Source organism: Gouania willdenowi, unplaced genomic scaffold (genome assembly GCF_900634775.1).
Source record: "Gouania willdenowi unplaced genomic scaffold, fGouWil2.1 scaffold_1_arrow_ctg1, whole genome shotgun sequence".
NCBI lineage: Eukaryota > Metazoa > Chordata > Actinopteri > Blenniiformes > Gobiesocidae > Gouania > Gouania willdenowi.
Window position 1 is genome coordinate 283737 of NW_021144952.1, and position 27473 is coordinate 311209.

The window sequence follows — 27473 nt, forward strand, 5'->3', positions numbered from 1 at the left end:
TTGTTACACAGTGAGCGCACGTTAGAGAGGAATATCCCCGGTAACGGTGTGCGCCGGCCGCGCTGGCGGAGGCGCACAAGCGCACCAGCTCTTTTTCCTCTCCTCCGGCGCTTCACTGCGTGAGCAAAGGTGAGCGCACCTTTGAGTAAAATGTCCAGTAAATCCACAGAGGAAGCGATGAAAGTGGGAAATAAATCTCTCGGGGTTGTTGCCCTGACATTCAAGAGCTCTTCTCTTGAATAAGAGAAGCCAGTTGCGGATTTTACAACAAAAACAAGACAAAAAAGTGCGCACCAACACACCACAGCAGCCATCCGCGGCGCCATCTTAGTAAAAATCAGTCAAACAGTGACTTTGATGACATCATGTTTTATTATCCTTTTGTGACATTGCTGCTATTGTTTTACTTTCATTTTTGCTTGTACAGCACTTTGTGATTTTATCTGTGAAAAGCGCTATAGAAATAAAATGTACTTACTTACTCCTCAATGTCCTCGTGGTCGTTGGCTGGTGTTTCACCAGGGGCAGGTAATGGGCTGAGGTGAATGAGGTTGTGGTCTGACCGACCCAGGGGGGGAGAGGAGAGGAGCTGTATGCATCAGCAACAAAAGCATACAGCAGGTCCAAAGTATTCCCTTCTCTGGTAGGAAAGCTCACATATTGAGTGAAACCAGGCAAAGTCTTATTCAGATTAGTGTGATTGAAGTCACCTGGGCTATGAGTGAATGATTTCACAGGCTGTCGTTGGGTTAGCAGCAGGTGGAATGTAAACAGTCCCCATTAAAACATGAGAAAACTCACGTGGCAGAAAATATGGTCAGAGCCCAACAGCAAGCAGTTCAATGTCCGGGCAACAGATGCGCTCTTTGATGGTGATGTGCGCTGGGTTACACCACCGGTTGTTTACAAAAACAGCAAGACCCCCGCCTTTCTTCTTGCCGCTCCCAGTACACTCCCTGTCCGCCCAAACAGTCAAGCCCTGGTGCAGCCATGACTTCATAAAGCACATTAAACTGCACTCCCGATACTCCCTCTGACTCCGGACTAGGGCTGTAAGCTCCTCCATCTTGTTTGCCAGCAACCTCACGTTGCCCATGGTAACCAAGGGGATACTTGGTTTAAAACATTTTTTGTCCATAAGTCTCCACTGTTTCAACCTGGCTTTGTTAGTTGGCTGTCTTTTACCTCCCCTGCAGCCTCTATGAGTCCTTCTCCAAATCTCTTTGGGGATATTCTCCGATTTGGTCTGTGTGCCTCATCAGCTGATCCCTGGTGTAAACAATGCAAGCGTGTTTTTGCGCTCGGCAGAGTCCGCTGGAGGAAAGTAGCACGTCCATCATCAAACAAAATCATTAGAAAGTGTAGGTACGCAAGTCAAAATAAGGAGGTAACTGAAGAAAAATGACTTAAAACAAGTTAAAAGTTGAAAATGTATGAAAAGAGCAGGAGCGGCTGTAACAGGCAGCATGCACGGTGGCGCATGTGCACTACTATATACTATACTTTATCTAAGGTGTATGCTTATTAGATCTATTTGGTATATGTATATGAGTTGTTTAATGTGTATTAAGTTTAGTATTTAAAAAAGAGAATTCAGACTTTTCATTTGTTATTTCGATTTTTGCATTTTGCTCTCTTTTAGGGCCTATAATACAAAGCTAGATTTCCTCTTATCGCGCTAACTTCCGGGATTTAATCGGTGTGTGCAATACTATGAAGTTGGCTAATGTCTTATGGAACTAAATCACCATGGTAACTTAGGCTGAACACTTAACCTGGTCGGGACTAGGTTTTGTTCTGGCTAGGATCTGAGCGAGTACTAAAGTCTCGCCTCCAGAGTGAAAGGTTTAATGATGAAAGATCAGGAGAAACTGGTCCATGCTTTTATCTCCAGCAGACTGAACTATTGTAATGGTCTTCTGACAGGAATCCCCCAAAAGAGCATCAAACAGCTACAGCTGGTTCAGAACGCTGCAGCCTAGAATACGTCTGCTGAGCAGACCAATGTTGAAATGACGTGATGGCCTGAAGTTGAGACGACGTCTCTGGCGGGTGCAGAATGAACATTTTTACGACTTTCTAGACATTTGAGAAAACCCAAAAAAGACGAAAAAAGAAAGGTGACCCATGGTGGGTTCGATCCCTAAACCTTATGCTTCCAAGCGCACTTAAACATTGACAAAATACAGCATTAAAATACATTTTAATACTGTACTGTGAAGTGTAGCTTGTACAACTGCATGACCGTACGCTCGATTTCCGCTGCCGGGAGAGAACCAGCCATACATATCACCCAGGCAGGCTTCAGTGAAGAGGAATGTGGGAGCGGGGCCAATTAGCATGTGTGCGAAACATTTAAGTTCAACATTTAGATTTAACATTTACATTTAACATTTACCATTTAGAATAAGCATTTAGATATGATATATAACATTTAGATTTAAACATTTAGATTAAACATATAATATTTACATTTAGATTTAAACATTTAGATTTAAACATATAGATTTAAACATTTAGATTTAAACATTTAGATATAACATATACCATTTAAATATTTAGATTTAATGTTTTATTTTTCTATATATGTGGTTAAATGTTGTGTTGAAAATGTGTTCGCGACAACTTTTATACTACATTTTTACACTTGGCACCCCATAGATAGCCACTGCCTTAAGAAAAACCAAGTGCCTCAGCTTTGAGGGGTTGATCCTGGTGGGTAAACTGATTTTGCTGCGCGCGATAGTAGCCACCGAATTCTAGCAAGCAGGAAGTGATGTCAAGCACACAGGAAGTTACCGAGAGCAGGCAGAAAATGACGGCGCATGTAAACGAGTGCGAGAATTCAAGTCATGGAGGGATCGCGAGCGCATGCCAGCTCACGAACTACGGGTTTTATGCACGCGGTTGTTGTTTTCACGCGTGTGGATTTTGACACTAATGTGACACCATATCTCGTGTCATCCGATTTCACCCCTTAGGGCCTATTGTCTGTTAAAGAAGAGAAGAATGGAGAGAAAAATAAACAAATAAAGAGGAACGTATATCGAGCCCTGCGGAACTCCATGCATTAACATATCACATACTGTTTTGTGCATATTTGTAGTGTAAAATGATCTTACTTCCCCCAACGGAACACTGAACAAGTAAAATATCTTCTCTCCAACTCGTCTGAATTATAACTCACAGATAAGGCCATTGCCTGGCCTTTGGTTTGCATAAATCCAACACCCAGAGGAAACTCGATGTGCATCAGTGTTCATGATCATTGGGTTGTGTTTGTTAGAAATTAAAAGCAAGTAACCTCATCTTTTATATCCTAGAAACATTCCTGTTTACATATTAATTTAGACTACCCGATTCAAATGTTTAAACATGTTTTTCTCCAGGAGAAAAGTTTAAAGATTCAATTACGCATCTTTTTGATCTACCAAAGTGTTCATTTTGTGTGTCTTGTATGTGATAAATTAAATTCTTTAAGTATGAAATATACCAGATCTTCCCATAGGAACAGTTCTTTTCCAGAAATTTTGTGAATAATATGAATGATTTATTTGTAATACAGTATAACTTTAGTTAAATCTATTAAGAGTCTACAAAGCCATTTGATCAGCATTCTGTGGTAACACAAAAGCATACACACACGCACACCGACTACGTAACTGGAGCCATTGCCAACACAGCTTGACAGAGGAAGTGTAAAAAGCACATAAAAACAAACTAAAACTATTTTAACAAACACTAGTCAACCAAGTTTAATTTAATAATAATTTAATAAATCTATTATTAGTTGTTTTTATTATTTATTTTTATTTTTGCATTCGCACCATCCTCTAACATCGCACTAAAACACAGGCATAACAATCTACACACTTCATACATTCCACTCAGAATATGTATATACATTAAATCAGTGTACAAAATGTAAATAATGTGTTATGCCAGTTTAAGCAGTGGTAACCTTTGAGTTATCATTGTTTGAATTTGCTTATTATCATCATGCTTGTACATTATTAATACTCTCACATGTATAATAAACGCACAAATTATACCTGCTTTGTTATTAATGCTATAACTTATTAAACAGCTGACCAATGACCCACCAGAAGAAAAAGGTACTAACAGAGCCGCTGGAAGTAATTTTGAACAGGGGGTGCTGTGAAAAAAACCTTTGGACAAAAAACCTATGAGCCTATAGGCTGATTTAAAATACATTTAAAAAATAAGTAAATGGATTGAGATTCATTACTTTATTGTCATATACACTTGAGTGCACACAGCCAGGGTCTGTAACGCACAGACATCATCAATTCTCATATGAATATATGCACTATTAGTTAAACTTCACAATAACGCTATAACAATGCAATAGATTTGGTCAGCTGACATGAACCTGTGTCACTGCACCATCTACGTTTATGTCACGCGACTCTATTAGGTTCAAAATCCTTATATGCACACCACAAGGAAATCATCTGACTATTTATAGACACACCGTGGACTTTTTGACCTAAAGAGTTAACCCACATAAGTTATTTTAAATGATTCCTCAGGCCAATATACAACATGGATTCCTTAGTAAGGGAAGTCGGCACGTCAGATCTGCAAATTTGGGATAAGGATTGGCTCTCAGGGCTGGGCTTGCGCCACGGCTGGAGGAGCAGCCGCCGCCACCCCCCTCTCCTTGCCGCCACAGACCCGATGCAGAAACCGCCGAAACACGGCCCCCTCCGCTGACCCGCCTTCCGCCCGGCGCCAGACATCGCCCGGCGAACGCCGGGTCGCCAGTCCGCCCTGACCCCGGCCACCGCACTGACCCCCGATGAAGGGGCCTGAAAACGGCGGTGAGGCCAGGGATAGGGGGGGTAGTGCCACTGACGCGGAGAGGAGGGCCGAGCCCTGCTTCACACCCCAGCCCGACTGACCCAGCCCTTAGAGCCAATCCTTATTCCGAATTTACAGGTCAACTACTGTCTGCATACACAATCAACAGACAAGGGAGGCTGGCCCGACTGACTGACTGTTGATTTTTGCGACAGTGTTGTGGCGCTTGTGGCCATTAGGGGCGCTTGATGTGAAAGTTTCAGGTCTAGCTCCACTAGTGGCCAAAAGTTACACAGTGTGCCTTTAAGCATGTTATTGAACAGCTCTCCACATCGAAATACTCCATCTCCATCCGTCATGGGTCATGGATATAAAGTCTCTCATGAGGGGACAAATGTTCAGGGAGTTCAGAATCTTTGTGTGTGGATGCATCAGCAAAAGGTGTGAGTCTTTTCTGGGTCATGGTGCTGTGTACCCATGTCTTAGAAAGACGCAAGGTGGGGAACGTGTGCTCGGATGAGGCCACGGAGATGGGTAGGCACAGACATAACTCCAACAGTTTTTCTGCCTCTGAAAACATGGCTCTTGTTTGTGGCTGGAGCTTTGTCAAACATGATAATCAGAAATGCGTTTCTGTCATTAGACTGTAAATTTACTAGTCTGCTGCTGCCATGGCTGTATGCTGAAAATACCTGTCAAGTTATGGATTTGAATATATGGGAAATTTTCTGGCACCTACTACAAGCTGTCCCACCACCCCAGTAAGCTCCAGTATCCTTTATACTTTAAGACAAGTGTACAACAAATCTAAAATAGCCACTTGTCAACCACTTACTAATACAATTAGGTGAATATAATCTTGTAGGCCTTCCTTTGTTGACATTAAAATGCTGTGAACATTCCTATTAGGGTTGGGCGACATGGACTAAAGCTGTAACTATGATTATTTTTGTAGCCGACAATTCTATCAATTGTTTTTTTTTGTTTTGAAGCACATGTTTTGGAACCGCTATTTTAACCCACATGTTTAAATCTTCACACGTGTGAAAGGTGAAAGTGCCCCTGTTGTTCTCTGACAGCATGTTTTACAGAATGGAAATAAAACAATGACAGGACAAAATAATGCATTTATAATAGTTGTCTTTTCAACATGAAAAATTGTGATCACAATAAAAAACAACTGTATGTGGTCTTGAACAACTACTCATAATAACACTTGTAACAAAAGATGTTGCTAACCTGCCTTATGGGTTCTGGTGGTAAGAACTTTAAACCAACTAAAGAGTTCTACATGGTAAGGTGTATTCTGGATGGAAGGTCTGTATCATCTGCTTAAGCCGTCATCCTCAACCATGGATATTGGTCTCATATACTATTATATTCAGGATGCTCTCTGTTAGTACTTTAGCCATTTGGGGAGTGCATGAACCTCTCCTCATGACAAACTCATTCAAACACCTTTGCTTAGGAGCACTATTAAAAAAGATGTATATTAGTTCACAATTCAGAGATTATATATCACAATAAAATACCTATTAAAAATTATTGTTACCTACAAATTAAGAAAAATCATTTATCAATATTCTATCAAAATTACACAATTGATAGTAGATGAAAGCATTTTACTGTTCAAATTAATGCTAGTATAAGCAGAAAACAATTCAACCATATTTTTCATAAATTAGTTTTTCATATCAATTAGAAAGAGAACAGGTTAACTACAGGATTGTATATCATAGATCAAATAAACAATGCCTTTCCCTTATTTTGCATGTGTGAGTGAGTTCTGTAGTGTGGCTTGTTATGGCGAAGGTCTGGGTTAGAACACACTCAGGATTCCATCTAACGGGGTTTTTTATGCTGTTCTGAGAAGTAAAAGCAGTGTCTCCCAAAACGAGTAATTTGATACAAAGTAAAGTATAAAATATACATTATATACATATAATCTCATGAGAACTGACACCCAGGCCATTTCAGGTGGCAGTTCTCGTGTGGCTAGTGACAGTGTTCAGTTTAGAGAGGCCGAGGAATCTTTTTATTTATTTTTCTTTTCATGATTACGACATTAAAATACAGGATATTTACAGGAAAATACTAATACAGGACGATGGCGGGAAAGAGGGGTAAATTACGGGAGTTTCCCGGCCAAACGGGATACTTGACAGCAGGTATGATGCTGCATAGAGCGACCAAACATCTTTACTCAGCGACCACTAGCCTGCCTGACGTTGACAAGTAACTTCTGTGAATGTGAACCTGTGTTTATTAGGCCACAAATAATTAAATTAAAGTTCAAAATACACGTAATAGCCTACTTGTGTCAAAATAAATTCTCAAAATATGCATAAGGAATTTATAAATTGTGCAAAAATGTTTTTAATAGGCTAAAAATTTTTTAAATCTCCCTCTCGCCACTAGGAGGTGCTGCAGCATCCCCAGCCCCCTCACTTCCTGCTCCCCTGGGTATTAAAAACTCATAAGTTATCTACAACACTTTCATTATTTTCTAGATGGCACTTCTGGCAAATCTAAACTTGAATATTCATAATAATATTATCATACGGCAACAGCCTGTAGCAAACAAATTTGTAAACAAATGCCAGACGAGGAGATGCTCTGCACCATTGGTCAGAAATTGTGGAAGATAAAATGAGGGAATAAACATCAACCATGGAGCACCAACTGTGTGTGTCTGTTGAGAAGACGTACTATTTTAAATTATCAGTTAATTATTGAGTTATGAATACAGGCCTATAAGTGTTTGGGCTGGAAATTAAATTACATAATTTCTCTCATAGAGACACAAAGTTCATTAAAGTTGTTGATGAAGAGCAGCTTCTCTGCTTTAACACAGTGAGTCTGTTCCTCACAGTCTTTCGCTGTCATTTATAAAAGTGTGCCTAGGTAAACACACTTCAGCTGGTGTAAAATAAAAAGCAGGAAGTGCGTTCTAAATTTTTTTTTACGATTTCTGAATGAAGGTGCACGTACCTCCCACGCCTGTTTTTGTTTGTAAATCCCAATCAACTCAAAAGTTAGGGCACGTGAGGAAACACCTTGCTCCGCCCATATGGTGCCCATAAAAGATTCGGTGAACGCCCTAAATTAATTTTCACTAATACAAATTTCACGGTGGAACGAGGGGGAAAACGAGCAAATAAAATAAATTACACTCAATGTGAGGTGGAGGTATTAATTGTTGATTTGTACACACGCAGGAGAGCGTAGTTTGGTGACACAGTGAACATTATGAATGATAGAAAGGCTGATCGCGTTACGTTGCCTCATCAGACTGTGACTGAGTTGAAAAATAAACAATCACACATAAAAGTGGAGGAGAAAATGTGGATCACTCTCCATAGGAAGAGCATCTGTTCAACAGGTGGAGGAAAGAGCACCGGAGCTCAGCCTCACAAAAAACTGGAGGATTAGTGGGGATTGGGGATCCCCTCTGTGTAACGGAGGTGGGGGACACACACAGATGCACTATATGCGCCAAAAACATGGGAATAAACTCCACAGCAGCTCGTCTTCCTCCCACTGCAGCCTCTTCCTCTCTCTGCAGCACCTCGTCCTCACAGGGCGATTCTGCCTGTAGGTCTCCCTGGTCTCTGAAGATCCCCCCCCTCCAGAGTCTCCCATGCACGTCGTCCTCCAGCAGTGCCAAATAAGCCGTTGTGCGTCTTTACGCATTGTGAGTGAGTTCCTTTTTATAACAGCTACAGGTGTTGCAGCCAATTGATCAGCAGTTTTATGCAATGATCATGTGATTTTGATTACTAATGTTATTATTATTATAATTATAATTATTATTATTATTATTATTATTATTATATAAAACTGTATTTGTAGGCGCACATGTCACTCACTCCCTGGGGCGTCAGTATGATTTTTCCCTCCTCCGTTTTTGCAAATATATCCTTCAAATAATGTGTTGTGAAATGTTCAATGTGTTCGATTATTTCACACAAATTCTATCAATTTCACAGAGCTGTCATTAATTTCATCTCGTGATCTTGTGTGTACGGCCAGGTCAGAGCTGCCGTGAAAGTGCGCACATAATCTCGCCAGGTTTTTTTTATAAGTCCCAAGTTTTGCATATATGTAGCGTACGTTTTCTATTTTACGTACGCAGCGTTTATAAATGAAGCCCCTGCACTCTGTGCATCTCCACAGGTTTTCCACAATGTGGATGGCCACATTGTTTCTTGTATGCACTGCTTTAATCCTATCCAATTAATGATCTTCATAACCTGGACCAAGTGCAGTCATGATGAAGTGCAGAGGATCTCTGCAACGTGTGCTGATGGACTCTAAAGCTTCATTTATGTTTCTTATGTTTGGATTTTTTGGGTTTATCATCAGGTGTCAACATGACACAGAAACATAAATCACACAGCGAGTGAAAGTTTCCCTGTCTTCATTCCATGCTCCATCTCATCCTCTGCTTAGAAGAAACTTTAGTTCTCAGATGGATTGAAATACATTGGCCCGTATCCAGACAAGCGTGCACTGACCGTGGTGTTTACTGACTACATCCTGTTTCAGCCAAGTGGTTTTGGAGATAAAAGTGAGCGGAAAAACTGTGTGTTCACCGGCCCTGGTGACAAAAAAGGATGATTCAATTCTATATATATAGTCAATATATTTTCTTGAATATTAGAATGATCTTTGCTAAACCTGACTACAAATTATTTCCGATCATGTTGGTAAGAATTCTGTAACTAAAAATTATGACAGATATGTTTTTGTTATCGTGATCGGCCATTGAATTTCAATATTACTTATCTAATAATTAGGGATGTAACGATTCACTCAATTCCCGATAAGATTTGATTCACGATACTGGGTTCACGATACGATTCTCTCACGATTCATTTTACAAAATGGGACTGTACTTAAATGACTGAAAAATATTCCTTTATTTATTTGGGAGAAATAAACTAGAAAATACTGTACTATTTTCCTTTTATTTTTCATTGTCAAAAGAATCCCTTGATGAACTATTCAAAACAATACAATTTAACTAAAAATAAATCTTGAATGAAATAAATAAAGGAATAATACAAATGAAGAAGCCTATTCATTTAAATTCTGGTTCCATAGTAAACAATACAAAACTGCATAATAGTTGTTTTTCTTTTTAAAAGTGCAACTGAAAATGTATTTTGTGAATTAACAATTGGACCTTAAAAAAAAAAAAAACAGTCTGCACTGTATTTGCGTCAGATATTTGTTTGAACCAGCAGAGGGCGATGGTAACACAGTGTTTGGTTGGGATGCAGCTAAGTGCAGTGAAGAAGAGATGCTACGCTAGCAGACAGAGCTAATAGAAAAATGTGACTTTTACAGATATTCACGTAATATTACAGATATTCTTTTGCTGCTAAAGGGGTAAGGAATCATTTATGAATATGTTTAAGAGTAGAAGGCGGCCAGAAAGAAAGTATTAGCAGATTTCGCCCGCCGCCATGACTTCTGGATAGCGCCCTCTGCTGGTTAAAACAATTACTGCGATTCAATTTTCACTGCATCGACGTGAACCTTGATACCTATGAATCGATTTTTAACTGCCTTACGATTAATTGTTACATCCCTACTAATAATGTAAGAATCTACAGACGTTTGTGTAGTTCATGGAAGAATAAAACATTATTACCTCTGTCAAGGAGATTATGTTTGTTTACTGATTTGTTTGTGAAAAGTACATCTCAAGAACTGATGGATAGATTTTGAGGAAATTTACAAAATTAAAGCACAAGTGATTCAATTTTGAGGATGATTCCGTTCAATATACAGATTCTGGATCAGTTTGAAAAATTATAAACTCCTGTGTTCTGCTTTTTGAGCTGGTTCTACAGCACCTCCTGCTGGTGAATTTTTGCAATACATACTGTAGTCATAAATTCTGTTTCACTCTCTCTTTTGATCATACAACAGCACACGTGCAAGACTTTTTTTTTACCAGCCTTTAAAGTGTTATTGATCATGGTGATCGGCATCATCGATCCAGATAACTGACACTATCTGGAAAAACAGGAGGTTTATCTTTCTCAGTGATCTTGTTTTTTTGTTTTTGTTTTTTTTCAGGAAGTTCACTCAGGATCTTGCTGCTTGGAGAAAACAAGCGATCCCAAGCCAGTCTGTGTAAACTCCTCCATGAGAGCTGGGATTTCAAATGGGAGTTTAAACCTATCGTGGATCAGAGCTGTGCTTTCCTGGGCTGGTGGAGAGGAACCAGTGTGACTCTGGTGACTATCTCCAACATTTATGACGTGGAGAGAAAGAACGTTAGGCAACAGATGAAAGAGTGTGTGAGACTCTGCTCTCCTGGACCGAACCTTCTGTTGCTCATTGTCCAACCTTCCACCTTCACCGAGAAGAAAAGACATCGGCTGATGTTCATTCTTGGTTTGTTTGGTAAGGAAGCCTTCCAACGCTCTCTGGTCATTACTGCCAATGGAGAAGATCAGACTAACGTGAGTGTGGACCGTCTGCTGGCCTCGTGTGAAAAACGCTCTCTTCACGTGATGGGAGAAGATGTCGGAAAGTTTATGGAAAAGCTGGATAGTGTGATCAAAGAGAAGGATGCATCTCTGAGCCTAGGGGAGATTAGTTTGAGTGAAGAGAAGAATGTAGCTCTGAACCTGATTCTGTGTGGGAGCAACATGAAGTTGAAGAACTTGTTCCTCCGATCTTTCCCTAAACGGCCACATTATGTTGTTGAGCTGACAGCTCTGTCTGAAGAATCTCAGATGAGTGTAATGGAGAAGTCATACCAGTGTGTCTCTAAATGTGAGCCTGTCCATGCCTTCATCCTGGTCCTACCTGCAGGTCCTCTGACTTATAAAGACAAACAAGAGATTGAGATGCTGCAGAAGATCTTTGGTCCGAGAATCTTTAACCTCACACTGATTGTGTTCTCCGTGGAGTCTGAGCTGATATCTCCAGATCTTTTCAACATTCTGAAAACTGACAAAGAAATCCTGAAGCTCTGTAAGAAATGTGGAGAAAGATTTGATGTGTTTAACCTGACAGACAGAAACCAGATCCCTGAACTGGTGGATATGATGGTTGATCTGAGATATTTACAACCTTCTGGTTACACCACAGAGACATTTGCTTTTGTCCAAATCGAGAAGAACATACAACAGGAGAACTTAATTAAAGAGCAACAAGAAAAGCTTCAGAAGTCACAACTCCCAGGTGAGAATCTAGGTAGATACACACAAACATGTACATTCAGGTCGTGATTCAGAACCAACTTCTCATGATTTTTTTAGTCTTACCCTTGTTTCATGAAAGTTAACAATCTCTTTTCTGAGAGCCCACGAGCTGAACAGGCCGGGCTGTCAGCAGATCGGCCTCCATATTAGTTTATTTTCATGATTCATCATTTACATTAAATGCTGCTCACAATAAATATTTCTTGTCACAACTTTTTATTCTTTATACATTTTTAATCAACTTGTTGTGTATTTGGCCCTGAGACTTTCTAAATATATGAACTAACACCTCAAACAGCACAGGAAACCTGAAGAAAAAACATGAACTGATGACAAACAATAACTCACTGTTGTAAATGTGCTGTAGACTCAGGCAGTGAATATGTAAGTATATAATAATGAACCAATGTCATTGTTCCATCACTTCTCAAACAGTCAAGCTCTTATTTGTTATAATATAGTTATAAATGATTTATTTTTCAATTTTCGATAGCCTACAGTACCTATAAGTTTGAAAGTGCCAGCATTTTGTGCTTTTCATAGTCTAAATGACTAAACATCGCTATTTCCTCATAAGGCAGAGACGGTGCACAAGTCTCACTCCACTATAAGGCAGGAGGAGGCCACACCCTCTCCCAAAGGCACATTGCTACTCTGCCTCTGTTTCCATAGCATGTTTAGATGTGTTTGCGCATGCACAGTCAGTCCCCAATATGAAAACAATTTATGTAAAAAGGCAGCTCTCTACGCTGCCTTTGGACTTAACCGTGCTATGCTAAATGCTATACTTAAGTTCACAGTGCATTAGTGAATTGATCCAGCGTGGCCACTGCTACGTTCTCTAGCTAGTGGGCGGGATAACACTACAGGCAGGATGACAGCGCTAGAGACAATAAAGAAACTTTTTTTGAGGGAAAACGACAGCTTTTAAAAGATGGGAGACCAACACCTGAGCTACCAGACCTTCAGCAAAGGAAAGGTCAAAAAATTATTTGTACTTTCCACAGTGAATGGTACAAAAGGAAAGATTGGCTTTGGGGATACGCCTCACTGAGGCTGTTCCCAGTTGTTGTTGCTGTTGTTTTCTCCGTGTTTCTGTGTTTCCAACACAAACAATGGATGCGCTGCCGTGTCATGACAAATATTTTGTTGGGAGAGTATGGAGGCTATATTAAATAGTTGTTTGTTTCTTTAATGGTGTTTTACGATGTTGATTTTGTTAGATTAACACTTGCTCGCCGAAACATATGAAATTGCCATTGGTGTCGACATTGGTGGTCTCGATTTACAACGCCCTGCCTACCCAACCCTAGTGCTCACAGAACATCACTGCTTAGCACGTTGCAACCAGTACTACATCTTTTGCTCATTTAGCCTGTTGCAAGCACTCCCACATGTTTGGTTAGCTTTGCACGTAGCAACCACTTAGCACATAGTGACCAGTACTACATGTTTGGCTAGTTTAGCATGTAGCAAACAGTCCCACATGTTTGGTTAGCTTAGCACGTAGCAACCAGTCCCACGTGTTTGGGTTAGCATAGCACATAGCAACCAGTACTACATGTTTGGGTTAGCTTAGCATGTAGCAACCACTCATTATGTAGTGACCAGTACTACATGTTTGGCAAGTTTAGCATGCAGCAAACAGTCCCACATGTTTGATTAGCTTAGCACATAGTGGCCAGTCCCACATGTTTGGTTAGCTTAGCATGTCGCAACCAGTCCCATATGTTTGGTAAGCTTAGCATGTACCTTTGCTGGTAGAGCACTTTTTGCCATTACTTGACCAAATTATCTCATACCACTAGTATTAGGTTAGCCTTTAGTCATTCCATCAGACATTTAACTCAATAATGATTGTTTGCCAGCTTTTAATACTACATGTTATTGCAGCAGTGCAATGGATGAATAATTCCACATTTTCTGATTGATGTTTTGTTTGAATTTTAGCAAAAAAAAGAACAACAATAGTAATAACATTAATAACACAATATAAGTGATATCGTAAATTACTTCATGTCCTGTAATTTCACAGGTGTAGAAGAAATCAATAGTCCTGACTGTCTCCGGATCGTCTTGCTTGGGAAGACAGGCAGTGGGAAAAGCTCGTCAGGAAACACCATCCTGGGAAAAGAAGTCTTTAGCACCGACGCATCCACTGAATCAGTGACCAAGTGCTGTCAGAAGGTTCAGGGCACGGTAGACGGACGTCCAGTCTTCGTGGTGGACACACCTGGTCTGTTTGACAAAAGTCTTTCCAATGATCAGGTTCACGAGGAGCTGGTGAAGTGCATCAGCTTGTTGGCTCCCGGCCCGCATGTCTTCCTGCTGGTGTTACCTATTGGAAGATTCACACCGGAGGAAGAGGACACCCTGAAACTTCTCAAGAAAGGATTTGGGAAGAACGCTGACAAGTTTACCATTGTTCTATTCACCAAAGGAGACACTCTGAAAAAAAAAGACAAGTCCATCCAACAGTACATCGAGGAGAGCAAGGGCTCCTTCAATAAGCTGATGTTAGACTGTGGAAAAAGATTCCACGTCTTTGACAACTATGAGATGAACTGTGCTCAAGTCAGTGAGCTGATTGAGAAGATAGACACCATGGTGATGGTGAATGGAGGAGAGTGCTTCACCAACGAGATGCTGCAAGAGGCTGAAGCAGCCATCCAGAAAAAGATGGAAAGGATCCTGAAGGAGAAGGAGGAGGAGATGAAGATGGAGAGGCAGGAGCTGGAGAGGAAACACAAGGCAGAAATCCACGAGATGGCAAAAAGGATCGAAAAACAAAGGGCAGAAATTGACCAGGAGAGAAACCTGAGGCAGAAACAGTTGAAGGAGAAGGAAGACATCATCATTCAGCTGGAGAAGATAAAGGTCGAGCAACAACAAAGGGTCAAGGAAGAGGAAGAGAAGAGGATCACACAAGAGGAGAAGGAACGACTAATATGGAAAGAAAAAATAGAAAACCTACAGGCAAAAATGAAACAAGATGTCAATGAGAAGGAGCTGGAGAAGATAAGAGAGGACATGGAGCAGGCTCGAGCCGCCTGTAAGACAGAAAAAGAAGAAAGGTTCAAGGACAACCAGCAAAGGGAGCAGGAAAAGCTCAACGAGATCCAGAAACTGAAGGATGAATACAAACTGGAGAAGGAAAAACTAGAAAGAGAAGCCAAGGAAGAGGAACAACGACTCAGACGGGAGGAGGAAAATCAGAGGAAGGAGTTGGAGGAGAAACACTTGATGTCCATGCGGAAGATGAAGGACTTGTACGAAGAAGAAGCTCGGAAACAGGCAGAAGAATTCAACGAATTCAAAGAGAAGTACACCCAGGAGTTGAAGGAGATACAGAATCAGATCAAAGACAAAGACGAGAAGTTTACCTGCATGGAGTTGCTTTCGATTCGAAACGAGAAGCAGATGAAGGAAAAACACTTTGAGGAAATCCAAAGTGTAGTGCAGTGTGTCACCAAGAAAAGAGGAAACATTCAGATATTTCGTGAGTTACTCGAACGGCAAAAAAAGGAGATTGAATCTGAGAAAGATGAAGGATTGAAAGAAAAGCTGCAGAGGAAACATGAGAGGGAGATCGCTAAGATGATCCAAGAGATGCTGAGCAAAGAAGACAAAAGCCGGTGTGCCATGATGTGAAAGATGAACTGCATCACCAGGAGGAAAGTTAAATAGAGAGAATGGAACATACACTAATCATCAGTCCAAGAACTCACCAAATGATAAGGGCCAATTTCTTCATTTATTTTTATTTTAGGACAAAAAAATTAAAACATTAAGTGGACCTGGTGCCTTACCCTTTGACCCCTTTACCCTTTGACCCTACTCCATCAGCACTGCTATGTGCTAAGCCAACCCAAACATCTGGAACTAATGGCTATATGATAAGATAGCTAAACATGTTGAACTAGTCTCTGGTATGGAGCAAATTCATTTTGTCTTTTTTTTAATCATGTGTTAAGGTTTCATTTATTCAGATTTTTTTTTAGAAAATTTATTTTGATCGACTTGACTTCTTCAAAAAGAAGGCTCAATAAACTTGCAGGAATTACTACGCAGAAGTCATTGACATCAATGCGATCAGCAGGCAACTGTGAAGAAGACTGGTAGTTGACAATCGAAACTTTTCAGAAGATCAAAGTAAATTTCCCCCCCAAAAAATTGTCTGAATATATGGGAAAAAAAAATTACAAATACAAATGAAATAAAACTTCAGGTTCATATTATATGTAGTGCTATAAGTTAGCACATCATAAACAGTGAGAACAATTTTCTGAGCAATACAATTAATGAACATCAAACTTGTTGCTTTTTCTCTCCTTCAGATAATATAAAATAAATAAAACTGACCCATCAATCACAGTGCTGTAAATTAGCACATCAATAATAACATTGTTCATCACAAAAAATAATCATGTAATAACATCAAGCAATCACTTCTAGTAGTAGTGGCCCCGCCCACGTCCTCTGCAACCTATAGTGGTCGACTGTCCACTACAATCATTTATCCACTGACTTTGCTCATTTGTCACTCATGAATTTATTCATTTTGTGTGGATTGTATGGGCCACTCTGTCTGCTCGGTCTAGTGTATCGTCCGGAGGACCGCTGTCCATGCTAACTGCAACAACTGCTGGAGGCTAGAAGACCTCCAGTGATCCACAAACTCTGTTTTGCACAATTTACACACAACTGGGCTTTAGTTTTCCATCCTGTGTGTTAAAATGAATGCGCTCAAAGACCCCTCAAACTCTTCAGCTTCTACCATTGTAACCAATACATCAGTATTATGGGTATAATGCGTACAATAGAGAAAGGTTCCAAACGGGTTGCGTTGTAAAAAAAAAGAAGCGATTAACGCAACTCATTTTTTTAGTGCGTTATTTTTTTCTGTAATTAAGTAATCGCAATTAACGCGTTAAAGTGACATCCCTAATCAAAATCCCTACTGACGTGTGTAGTAAAGTTCCCTGGATACAAACCTGTGGCAAATGTAAAGGAGGGTATGTCAATTTAAAAGGATACCCATTCTCACTGGATATATGATTATTAACCTCAGAGTGAGCACTGCATTGTGAGAACTACGGTGGTGCAACCGTTAAGGAAGCCTGTTTATTAAGAGAAGATCTGGGGTTGGAATCCAAACTAGGTTTTCTTTTTCATGACGTCTTCTTGGGATGTCTAGAATACATCTTTTTGGGACATCCAGACGACTCTGGTGACTACATTATATTCAAAATCAAAGTAAATGGCGCAACGTCAAGCGGTCGTCACTGTCTGTAGAGCCAAGGTTGCAGCCCTCTAACTGCAGCAGGAGGGCTGTGCATGTACACACTCAACTAGCCAAATGAAAGAGTCATATTCCTTGAATACGCCTTTTAAATTCTAAGCATATTTCGAGTGGACTCATCCTGTAGTAACTTCGTGAGTTGAGCATTTAAATCGTAAGTACAAGTGGTGCTGTCTATGATAAATGCTATAAACATATGGCTGTAGAAGAGGTGATCAGCCCTCCCAGTGCTGCTGCCTCCTGCTCCTCAGACACACTATTTATATTATTTCCCGGTCGTCACGTCACTGAAGCAATGAAGTGATGAAGCGACCAAAAAGCTCAACAATGTTAAAGCGACTCATCACGTTTGATTTAAGCGACTGTTGCTGAAGTCACGTTCTGGGTGAATGTACCTTTATAATAGGCTCAGCCACAATTTTCCCTGTACGCCTCAGAGTCCTGGAGGCAAGAGTAAATCCAAAGAGTTAACCACAAATGTCTGATTTTACTGCTTGTGAATTCATGCTTAAGTACTGCTGAAATGCTTATGTAATCGTTTTGAAACGCATTAATCATGGTAACTTAGAAAGTGATTGTTCTTTACTCATTAAAAAGAATGAAAGAGATTGGGTCACAAAAAGAACATTATATGATTTAATAAGTATTCACAGGTTTAGTTGAGGGTTTAAGTGCTTTATTCAAATACTTTGATAACTGACTCATTTACTTATATCTGCTGTTGTACTATCCATGCTTTTTATATTCAGTCTTATAAAAATTAAAGATTACATTTTGAAAAAATGTTCCAATTCTCCTCATGCATCCTTACAACTTTTACAGTGTCTTTAATGGTTATTCTTGGACCACTTTGTATCAAACCTCTAAAGAGAACCTGGCCAATAGCAAGTGCACAGATCATTAAGAAGAGCGATCGTCACCTGAATGTAAATCTTGGGGTAGACTGAGAGAAAAAAGCTCTGACACTCACACCAAAAATATTAATACCAATATTTTTATTGATTAAGAAGCCTAAGAAGGTAACCAAGAGATGAGAAACAAATTAGATGAACTGTTATCATAAGAGATGCTAACAGAAAGCTAACACAAGAGGAAGGTTAACTTTTATGAGGTTATTTATTTCAGGCTCAGTAATTCTGATTAATTGTAATTTAATTTTAGTAATTGAGAAAATAATTGTAATTGAGTTTTAGGTGGAAAAATGATCATTCTAATTTTAGTTGTAATTGGAAAAAAGGTGGTCATTGTAATCATAATTGATTTGTAAAACTGAACATGGATAATTGAAGACATATTTGTAATTGTAAACAGCAATGATGAATATCACTGAGATTTCCCTCAGAGGATAGAAAGTTCTACTGTTAACTGATAAAAAGCTAATGTTTGTGCTCCATTTGTTGTGTGTAAATACACTACGCCTCTGCCCTGTGATTGGCTGCTACAATTGGCCCAATGTGTTACTCCTACAAGGCTGATTACATCATCCATCACCACATCTGGATCTCAGTAGTTACATATTAGAAACAGTACAGCACATCATGGGCAAGAGACAGTATGAGCACAAACACAGGAGTCAGAAATGTTAACAACTGCTGCCACCAGGGGGCAGCCATGAGCCAATCAAAAAGACCTACATCCTTTCCTCTCACAACAAGCAGGACCTAGGATGACAACAAGATAATACACACACACACACACACACAAACACACACTGAGTTGGTTACAGGGAAAGCCAGTATACTTTTAATCTGTAGCTGTAACCTTAACTTTTATTGAGGATACAGTCACAAAATAATAAGTCATCACACAATTGATATTAGATGACATCTGCTGATCAGCTGCAGTGATGTAGCTAGACTTTCATACAAAGGGTTGCCAGAGAGTGGGCAAGGATTTATCAAGGGGTGCAAATAAATAAAGGAAAATATTATGTTGCTCTAACCTGGTGCCTCAGGAGTATTTTTTCTTGATACATCACATCTTTTTTTGTGTGTGTGTCATCAGCAGACACAGGGTCCTCCTCTTTACTCTAACATTATAAGTAACCATCATTATGCTCTATAGTTGTTTTTCATAGTATTCTGAGCAAAACGTTGTAGTCGGACAAAGGGCGTACCTTTGCCAAAAAAGTTATAAACTATACATATAGTCATCTTTTTTTTTTATCTATCCTACTTGTTAATATTAGTGAGATATGCATGCACTGAAGAAAATAAAACAAGTAAAATCACATCAAAGATTAAAGAGCAACTAACTTTAATACACACCTACAATATGTGCTTATAAATTGTTCAATGGCAAATAAAAAAAAATATATATACTGTATGTATATAATACACTCTATTAATGACAAATGCAACAAAATACCAGCTTAAAAGTAGTCACAGTTTATTTCTGTGACCAATCTTACTTGCCTTATTTACACACACACACACACACACACACACACACACACACACACACACACACACACACACACACACAAGATAAGCACCCCAGAGGGGTATTCCATAAAGCGGGTTATGTTCAAACTCAAACTAGGGAAAACTCTGAGTCTCCCATTCCTAAACGTGAGGTATGTTGTTCTCAGAGTCTGTTACCATGGTAACATTGTCCGTGAACTAAACCTGTCGCTGGCACGTTTTGTCCTACCTGGTTCCGCCCACCTGAACACCACTTTAATGTACCTTGACACTCTTATCTAACCACACATTTAACATTACACACCATAGACATGCTCACATCATTACTAATGTTGTGCCGCTTAATTTTTGTATTATTTTTTATTTTTTTTCAAAGGGCAGTTTTCTTTATAACTTTGTGAATGCAGATCCTCTAGGGGAAGACACTGAGAGGTTGATCTGCATTAAAATACACATACACACACACACTCACATACACACATACACATATACACATCGTACGCACACAACTATCAAAAAACAGATATCGGTGGTGCCGATGTCTCTCACGTTGGGCCATCTGACCTCCTCCTTTCTTTCCATCTTTGGGTGGGGTTTTTGTATCTGTAAAAGTCTGTGTGTAAAAACTTTCCATTCATTCCTGGTGCCTCCTTCTCGGCCGAGAGGGACTGCTTTTTTGTGCTCCTTTGAACCTCTTCATTGAGTTTAGAATAAATCAATTTTTATTACTTCATCACCTTTTAGTCTGATTCCATCATTTCAACACAGAGCATTCACAACTGGTTAAAAACAAGGCAACCGTATATTTGCCGTGACATGAGTGAGTCCAAAGACCAGGGTTGAGGTCAAATATAATTGTTGTTGCGAAATTGATAATTAACTACAATTATGGTGTGATTGTAATCTGTTGCTGTTGTAATCGTAACTAAATTGTAATTGAATTTAGATATTTGACTTCGTGATTGTCGTGAAAATTTTATAAAAATTGCCAATTGTAATTTAATGCAAAACTGGGAAACAATGCGACAGTTTTATGTACAGATCTACACATATGTAGTTAACAATTATTAAAATATGTTTCATATCAAGCTTTCACACATTTTACCATTGTAGGAAATCAAACCCTCCAAGTGATCTTTGACTTAGAACACTGGTCACCAGTCAGTGGAGTCGGGGTGTCTGTCTCCTACTGTGAAGTGCAAACGTGCCCCACAGGGGGATCTTCTCCCTATTCCTGTCCGAACAAAGGAACAGGAGAATCCAAGAACAGTTTGTCTCCTGTTATCACCTCTCTGCTACATTACGATCAAAGGGAAACAGTCAGTCAATGTTTACATGCTAAGTTTTCAAACTCTGGGCTCCGACCCCCTGCAGATGTTGCCACCTCCCGAACCCACACCAATGGTTACACAGGACGTTGAAATAACCCTAGCTCTCCTGCTCAAATGAGAACAACGAACATGTGCTTGACTGGAAAATCACAAAAGAAAGGATTATTGTTATGGGTTCCTGCAGAAATTGAAATTGCAAATATTGTCTGTTCAAACCCACTCGTTTCATGTAATTCAATAACCAACAGAATGCTATTTTAAAGTGTTTATCATTTAAAAGTGCTTAAAAATACCAGTGTTAACCATATAGTTAAGAAGAGGCATAACATGATTTTTGACATTTATGTTTATGAGTAATTACAAGAAAAATTCATTAACCGGTTCCTAAAGTGTTCCTAGGATATTTTCCAGTCGTGTTTGGTATCAAACTCTTTCGTAATACATGATATTTCAAGATATGATGTTGAAAAGATGTTTTGAAATATGTAGAATTAATTATTAGGCATTCTTTTATGTTTAGGAACTTCCTTTGTTGTCTGTCATTCCACTACACACACACACTTGAGACACACCCACAAGCTGAAAGTGGAGACATTGACCAATCACCGATATGATCTCAGAATGATCAACCAAGACACCTCCTCCAAAAGGTATCTCCAAATTCTGTTTAAAAAAGGACGCGCTGCTCGAAAACTTTAGTTTTTGGGACGCTGGCGTTTCATTACTCAACGCGTTTCCCCTCCCCACCTTTTCACTTATTTCATTTTATTTTTAGTTGAAACAGTTAGATTTTTGGAATGAACAGCTGCTTGGTTCGGACAAATCCAGCATCTAGTGACGTGCGTAACAGCCGAAAGAAGCCCGGCCTGCGACCCACTGTGGTAAGCCACGAGCCATCCTCTAACCCAGCTGCGAAGGCTAGAACCGCCTGGATCGGCTGAAGGGGCTACACTCTGTTGAAACGCAACAGAACTCAACAGTGGCACGTCCTACTGCATTGCTTCAAACAGCACCTCCAGGTCCAACCCTGACATCACCTTCAAGGTACCTGAATGAACTTTCATCAGCAACTTCATCCACAATAGATCACATACATACTTCCATAACTACAAACTTACACACACAACATGTTCCACACAGTTCATCTCATTCATGTTTGTTCGTCTCCCCTGTCTGTCTTCTTCTCCTTGTTTTATGAGCTCTCTTTATGATTTTATTCTTTGATTTTATGATCTTATTATTCGAATATGTATCCTGCATTTTTATTCAATATTTAGTAGACTAGCATTCTCCTAGAATAGTGATTTCACTTTATTACATATAATCCTCACTTTTATTAGCCTAGAAATGCATTTTATCATGATTTAATTATCCCATTTTAATTGATATTTTGACTGTGTTAATTGTTGACTTTTGAATAAAAGGATAAACATAATCTTTGATTCCTCTGATTCATTAAAGCTGTGATGATGGTGTAGATTTGCTGTTAGAATTCACTTTTCCCTGGTTTCACATTGATGAGTTTAGTCTAAAAACTTAGACATTTTTCCTATTAAAAGGAGTGGCACCCCGCAAAATTTGAAGTAATATTAATAATCATAATTAATATTCTTAGTTATATAACCCATTAATAATAACTCATCCTCCTACACCATTAAAAAAATGGAAAACTAGGGGTAAATTGACACAAAAAAGGCTCAGACGACCACACCAAAAATATTAAAACCTATATTTTTCATTGATTAGGAAGCCTAACAAGGTAAACAATAGATTGGAAAGAAATTAAATGATAGATATTTTTTTGTGTATTTTACAGCTGATTAAGGATCCATTATCATAAGAGATGCTAACAGAAAGCTAACACAAGAGGAAGGTTAACTATTTATTATGTTATTTATTTCAGGCTCAGTAATCGTGATGAAGATTAATTGAAGAATGTAAGTGTTATTGACTTTCTGAGGATGAAAATAATTGGAATTGGAAAAAATGCTGGTCACTGTAATAGTAATTCAATTGTAATTGAACATGGATAATTGAAAATGTAATTGTAACTGAAAAATGTAATTGTACCCACGTGTTGAGTTTATCTTGAAGAATATGAAGCACAAACTGAAGCTAACCTGTTCTCCCTCAGGTCCCATCACCTCCCCCACACTACTTCCGCTCACCATCCACGAGCCGGTCCGCTGCACGTGCTCCATGCAGGGAACAGGCTTCTCCTGCCCTGCTGGGGTCGGAGGTCATCCACCGATGATGAAGGTGGTGACGGGCGACATCCTGGTGGACGTGACAGGACGCAACGTCTCCGAATACCTGCTGTTCACCTCGGACCGACTGCGGTTGCACAGGTGAGAGAGAACCCAGGACCTGAGTCTGCTGAGTAGGTAGTGAGTAACAGATATAACACATATAACGGCGTTACGTAATCGGATTCCAATTTATGAGTAACTTTAATCCATGACAGTTACAGTTTAAATAGTTGGTAATTAGATTACAGGTGCGTTGTTGAAATCAATGGATTACACAACATTACTTCTCTGTTTCATGGGTTTATTCACTCTCAACATGGCAAAGTGTCATGAGACCGGTTAGTTTTACCCTACTGATGATGTGTTGTTGCAATAGTAATCCTGCTCTGCACGTGTCTACAGTTAGTGCTAGACTACTGTGATATGTTTCCTTACATATTAAGTCCTCCATGATGTGGTAACGTGGTTTATTGAATAGACAAGTAGTCGTCACACATTACATTTAAAACAGATTATTATTATGACTGTGTTTTTACTGTGAAGTGTGATGTTACCATCAGCACCTAGGATGATATATTTACTATAGTCCTCTATTCTTCTCAATGATGGCTGCTTTACTGCACTTTAAAAATTTAATTTAATATGGAAGTAATCCAAGTAATTAGATTACGTTACTCAGATTAAGTAATCTAAGGGATTATGTTACAAATTATATTTTTGGCCATGTAATCTGTAATGGATTACATTTTTAAAGTAACCTTCCCAACACTGTTGGTAAGACTATGTCTCATTATGTTCACACTGATCGATCAGTAGAGGTGTAAATAGTACTGAAACATCAATCAATCAATCAATCTTTATTTGTATAGCGCCAAATCATAACCAATGGTATCTCAAGACACTTTACAGTAGAGCAGTCTTTAGGACGGACTCTTAATTTTATGGATACACACATCTGCATATATATGTATATACACATACATATGTATCCCACACCCAACATGAATTCATTCATGGCGGCAAGGAAAACCTTCTGCTAAGCAGCAGGAACCTTGTGTGGATCCCATTCCTATGATGAACAGCCATCCACGTTATGCTGTGTTGGGTGTGTGCAGAGGAGAGGGTGGAGACAGAGTTGTTGAGACTCTGTAATTCCACACTGAGGATCCCACGGACCTGCAAGACAAAAGCCAGAAGGAGTACAGGAGCAAACACACAAGGGAAGAAGCAGACATAGAGGGAGTGTTTGAGAGAGGAATGGGACCCTCTCCGGTCCCTCTCCAACCTAAATGACCTCTCTCTTAATGCCCTCTCCAACCTCTCTCCAACCGAGCATGTCAGACCCCCCCGGCAGTCTATGCCTATTGCATCGCATCTTAACTATGAGCTATGAGCTGGTTCCTAACTAAAAGCTTTACCAAAGAGGAATATCCTACTCAAGTAAAAGTACTGTTAATTGATTGAAATTGTGCTCAAGTACAAGTATAAGTAAGTGATACATAAAATACTCAAGTAAAAGTAAAAAATAGCTCAATTAAATAGTATCACCCCCACTTTTTTGGGGTAATAAATTTTACCACAGTTTCCTTGCATACAGTAAACATTTCATGTATAAACTTAAAAAGGAAGAGACCAAATTCTTCACAATAGGAATTTAATGTATTTTCCACAAAGGCATCTGTATAAAATGTTTGTTAAAATGTACAATTCTTTTTTATATTAATAAACAGTTAGATACATTCTCCAATAACATTTTAGCTCATGACGTGATGAGGCAGCAATTGACGAGCAATGCTCGATTTCTACAGGCAAACTGAATGTTTTTATAATGGAGTCTGGTTGCCTGGAGTAAAACAATATTACGCCTGTTACTGTTTAAACTTTCTGTGTTGTCACGGCAAATTTGCGGTTGACCTCATTTGGAGACATGATTTATTGCTCTGGTTGAATGATGGAGTCCAGGCGAGGCATTGATGATTTTATAAAAAAGATTTATTATAAAATTAAATAAAAAAGGAGTAAAAAAGAAGCTTCCATCCTGAAAGAATGAAAGGCAAAAGGCTCCTGGCAGAGCCAGGTGAGGAGAAGGAGGGAGTCAGATGCCCAACAGTGGAAACATTTGAGGATGATGAAGACGTGTATATTATGAGGAAGATTGGGCGCCACTCTTATCTATCCTTGATAGTGTGTGTGTGCGTGTATATCTGCATGTGAGTTTGAGTTTTGGCCTTCAGCAGAGACTCTGTGTTGCACTGAGTACAATACGATCTGTACTGTTTAATCTAACATGATTCAGCTGTTCAAAAGTGCGAAGAGTAATGCAGTCATCATGTATTAAAACATGACAAATTGTACACATGAATACACATTTGACGATTTGATGATGAATATAAAAATTGCCATAACAGTGTAAATTAATAAACGTAACTCATTCATTTTAACACACTGTGTTATAATCCTGGGAGCAAATACTGTATGTCGGAAAGATGGTGGCAGGGATTTACATCATCATCCTCTCTCTCTCGTCGTGTTTTCTCACAATGTCTCTTATACCGTCCATGTAGGGCTGCTCGATTATAGAAAAAATAATAATCATGATTATTTTAGTTATAATTGAAATCACAATTATTCAAACGATTATTTGTCAACCGAAAAGTTATTTATTTTTTTGTACAAAAACCATGAACGATATTCTTTAAACAAATAAAATCCTTCAAACACTAAAATCAAACATGTTCACTTTTGCACAAAACAAAACACTTCTTGCACATGATGTGTCTTTGCTCTAGGTTTTCATCATCAAACCTGAAGTGTTCCCATATAAGAGAATTTGACTTGCCTTGATGTTTACCAAGCATTTCTGCTGCGTTTCTCCTGCCATGTTTCAAGACCACGAGCAACAACTTTCCTTGTGTTGGCCTGCAGGCTAGCTTTAGCTTTGAGAGGGGCAGGGCGGAGGGGAGGAGCTTGCATGTGCGTGGATTAAACAACTCAAAGTTAGTATCAATAACGTGTGTGCTAAGCTTTATTATTTGTAGATGTCTGAAATAGTCAGTTTGTTTTTTTAGCGAATAAAACATATGTTAATTTATTTATTTATTAAATAATTGTTTTTTCTCGATTATGTTATTTTTGTAATCGTTGGCTGTAATATTCGAAATCGTAATCAAATTTTGATTAATTGAGCAGCCCTACGTCCATGGTTCACTTCAGTCCACATAAGCAGCAATAGCTACTTCCATTCAATGCTGTTTTGGTGCCGTGCATTACGTTTAATCTGGTTGGTCGGCTATGATGTGATGCATTTGATTGTTCTTTGGTTTTTTTTTGTATTTTTTGTAGTTTCACAATGTCCGTTGATCAATTTAAAACAAAGAATAATCATTTACTGTATAGAAATGAAATAAATTACTTTACTTCTTTTAAAATGTACTTATATACAAGTACAGTTACTAATTTAGAAATGTACTTAAAGCAACTCAATTACTTTAACATGAGTACTTTCACCTCTCCTCATCAGAGGTTTACATCAGAGGTTTACAAAGTTTACATAAACTTTATTCTTTATGTAAAATGCTGTTGCCTTCAATTAGATTTAGTTAACTTATCAAATAATGCAAAAATGATTATTTCTATCATTTTTAAATGTTGCGTACTGGTCTGTTTTGTAACGTTACATAATTGTACCCCTGTGACATTGAAAAGAGCAAGCGGCTTCAAAAATGGATGATGAACTTAATTAGCTAAGTTTGGGTTGATTTTATAATTGCAGAAATATTAATATAAAAAATGTGTTACATAATATCCTACGTTATGTAACATAATATTCTTTTTTTTTTTTAACATCTGAAATCTTTAGCTGCGTTTCCATTAACTTTGGAAATGCGCGATATCTAAATAGTTCAATAAAAACTGGTAATGGAAACACTCAAAAAAAAACTCAAATATTGCTAAAAGGTTTGTTTTTAGTGCCACATTAGATGTGAAACAACAAAGGAATGCAGAGTGTTATAAGGAGGTTTGGAGTATCTATCTTCCTGCAGAGAAGTATCACGGGATGAGATTTCACCAGAATTACGAGGCTCCAAAACAACCTTCAATAGAAACACGTTCAAAGC

At 38.9% G+C, this 27473-nt stretch overlaps 1 protein-coding gene across 2 annotated transcripts in view; it reads left to right on the plus strand.

The window, feature by feature from the left end:
• The window catches only part of LOC114458869 (uncharacterized), a 218649-nt gene that overhangs the window by 65837 nt on the left and 125339 nt on the right, over positions 1-27473 (plus strand). The window contains exons 6-7 of one of the 2 annotated variants that reach the window (XM_028441246.1): positions 10915-12030; positions 23241-23454. In XM_028441246.1, the coding sequence (XP_028297047.1) occupies positions 10915-12030; positions 23241-23454 (1330 nt within the window). Of the gene's footprint in view, positions 1-10914; positions 12031-14085; positions 17771-23240; positions 23455-27473 lie in introns of those variants that run through there. The other variant, XM_028441244.1, reaches the window with a different exon arrangement.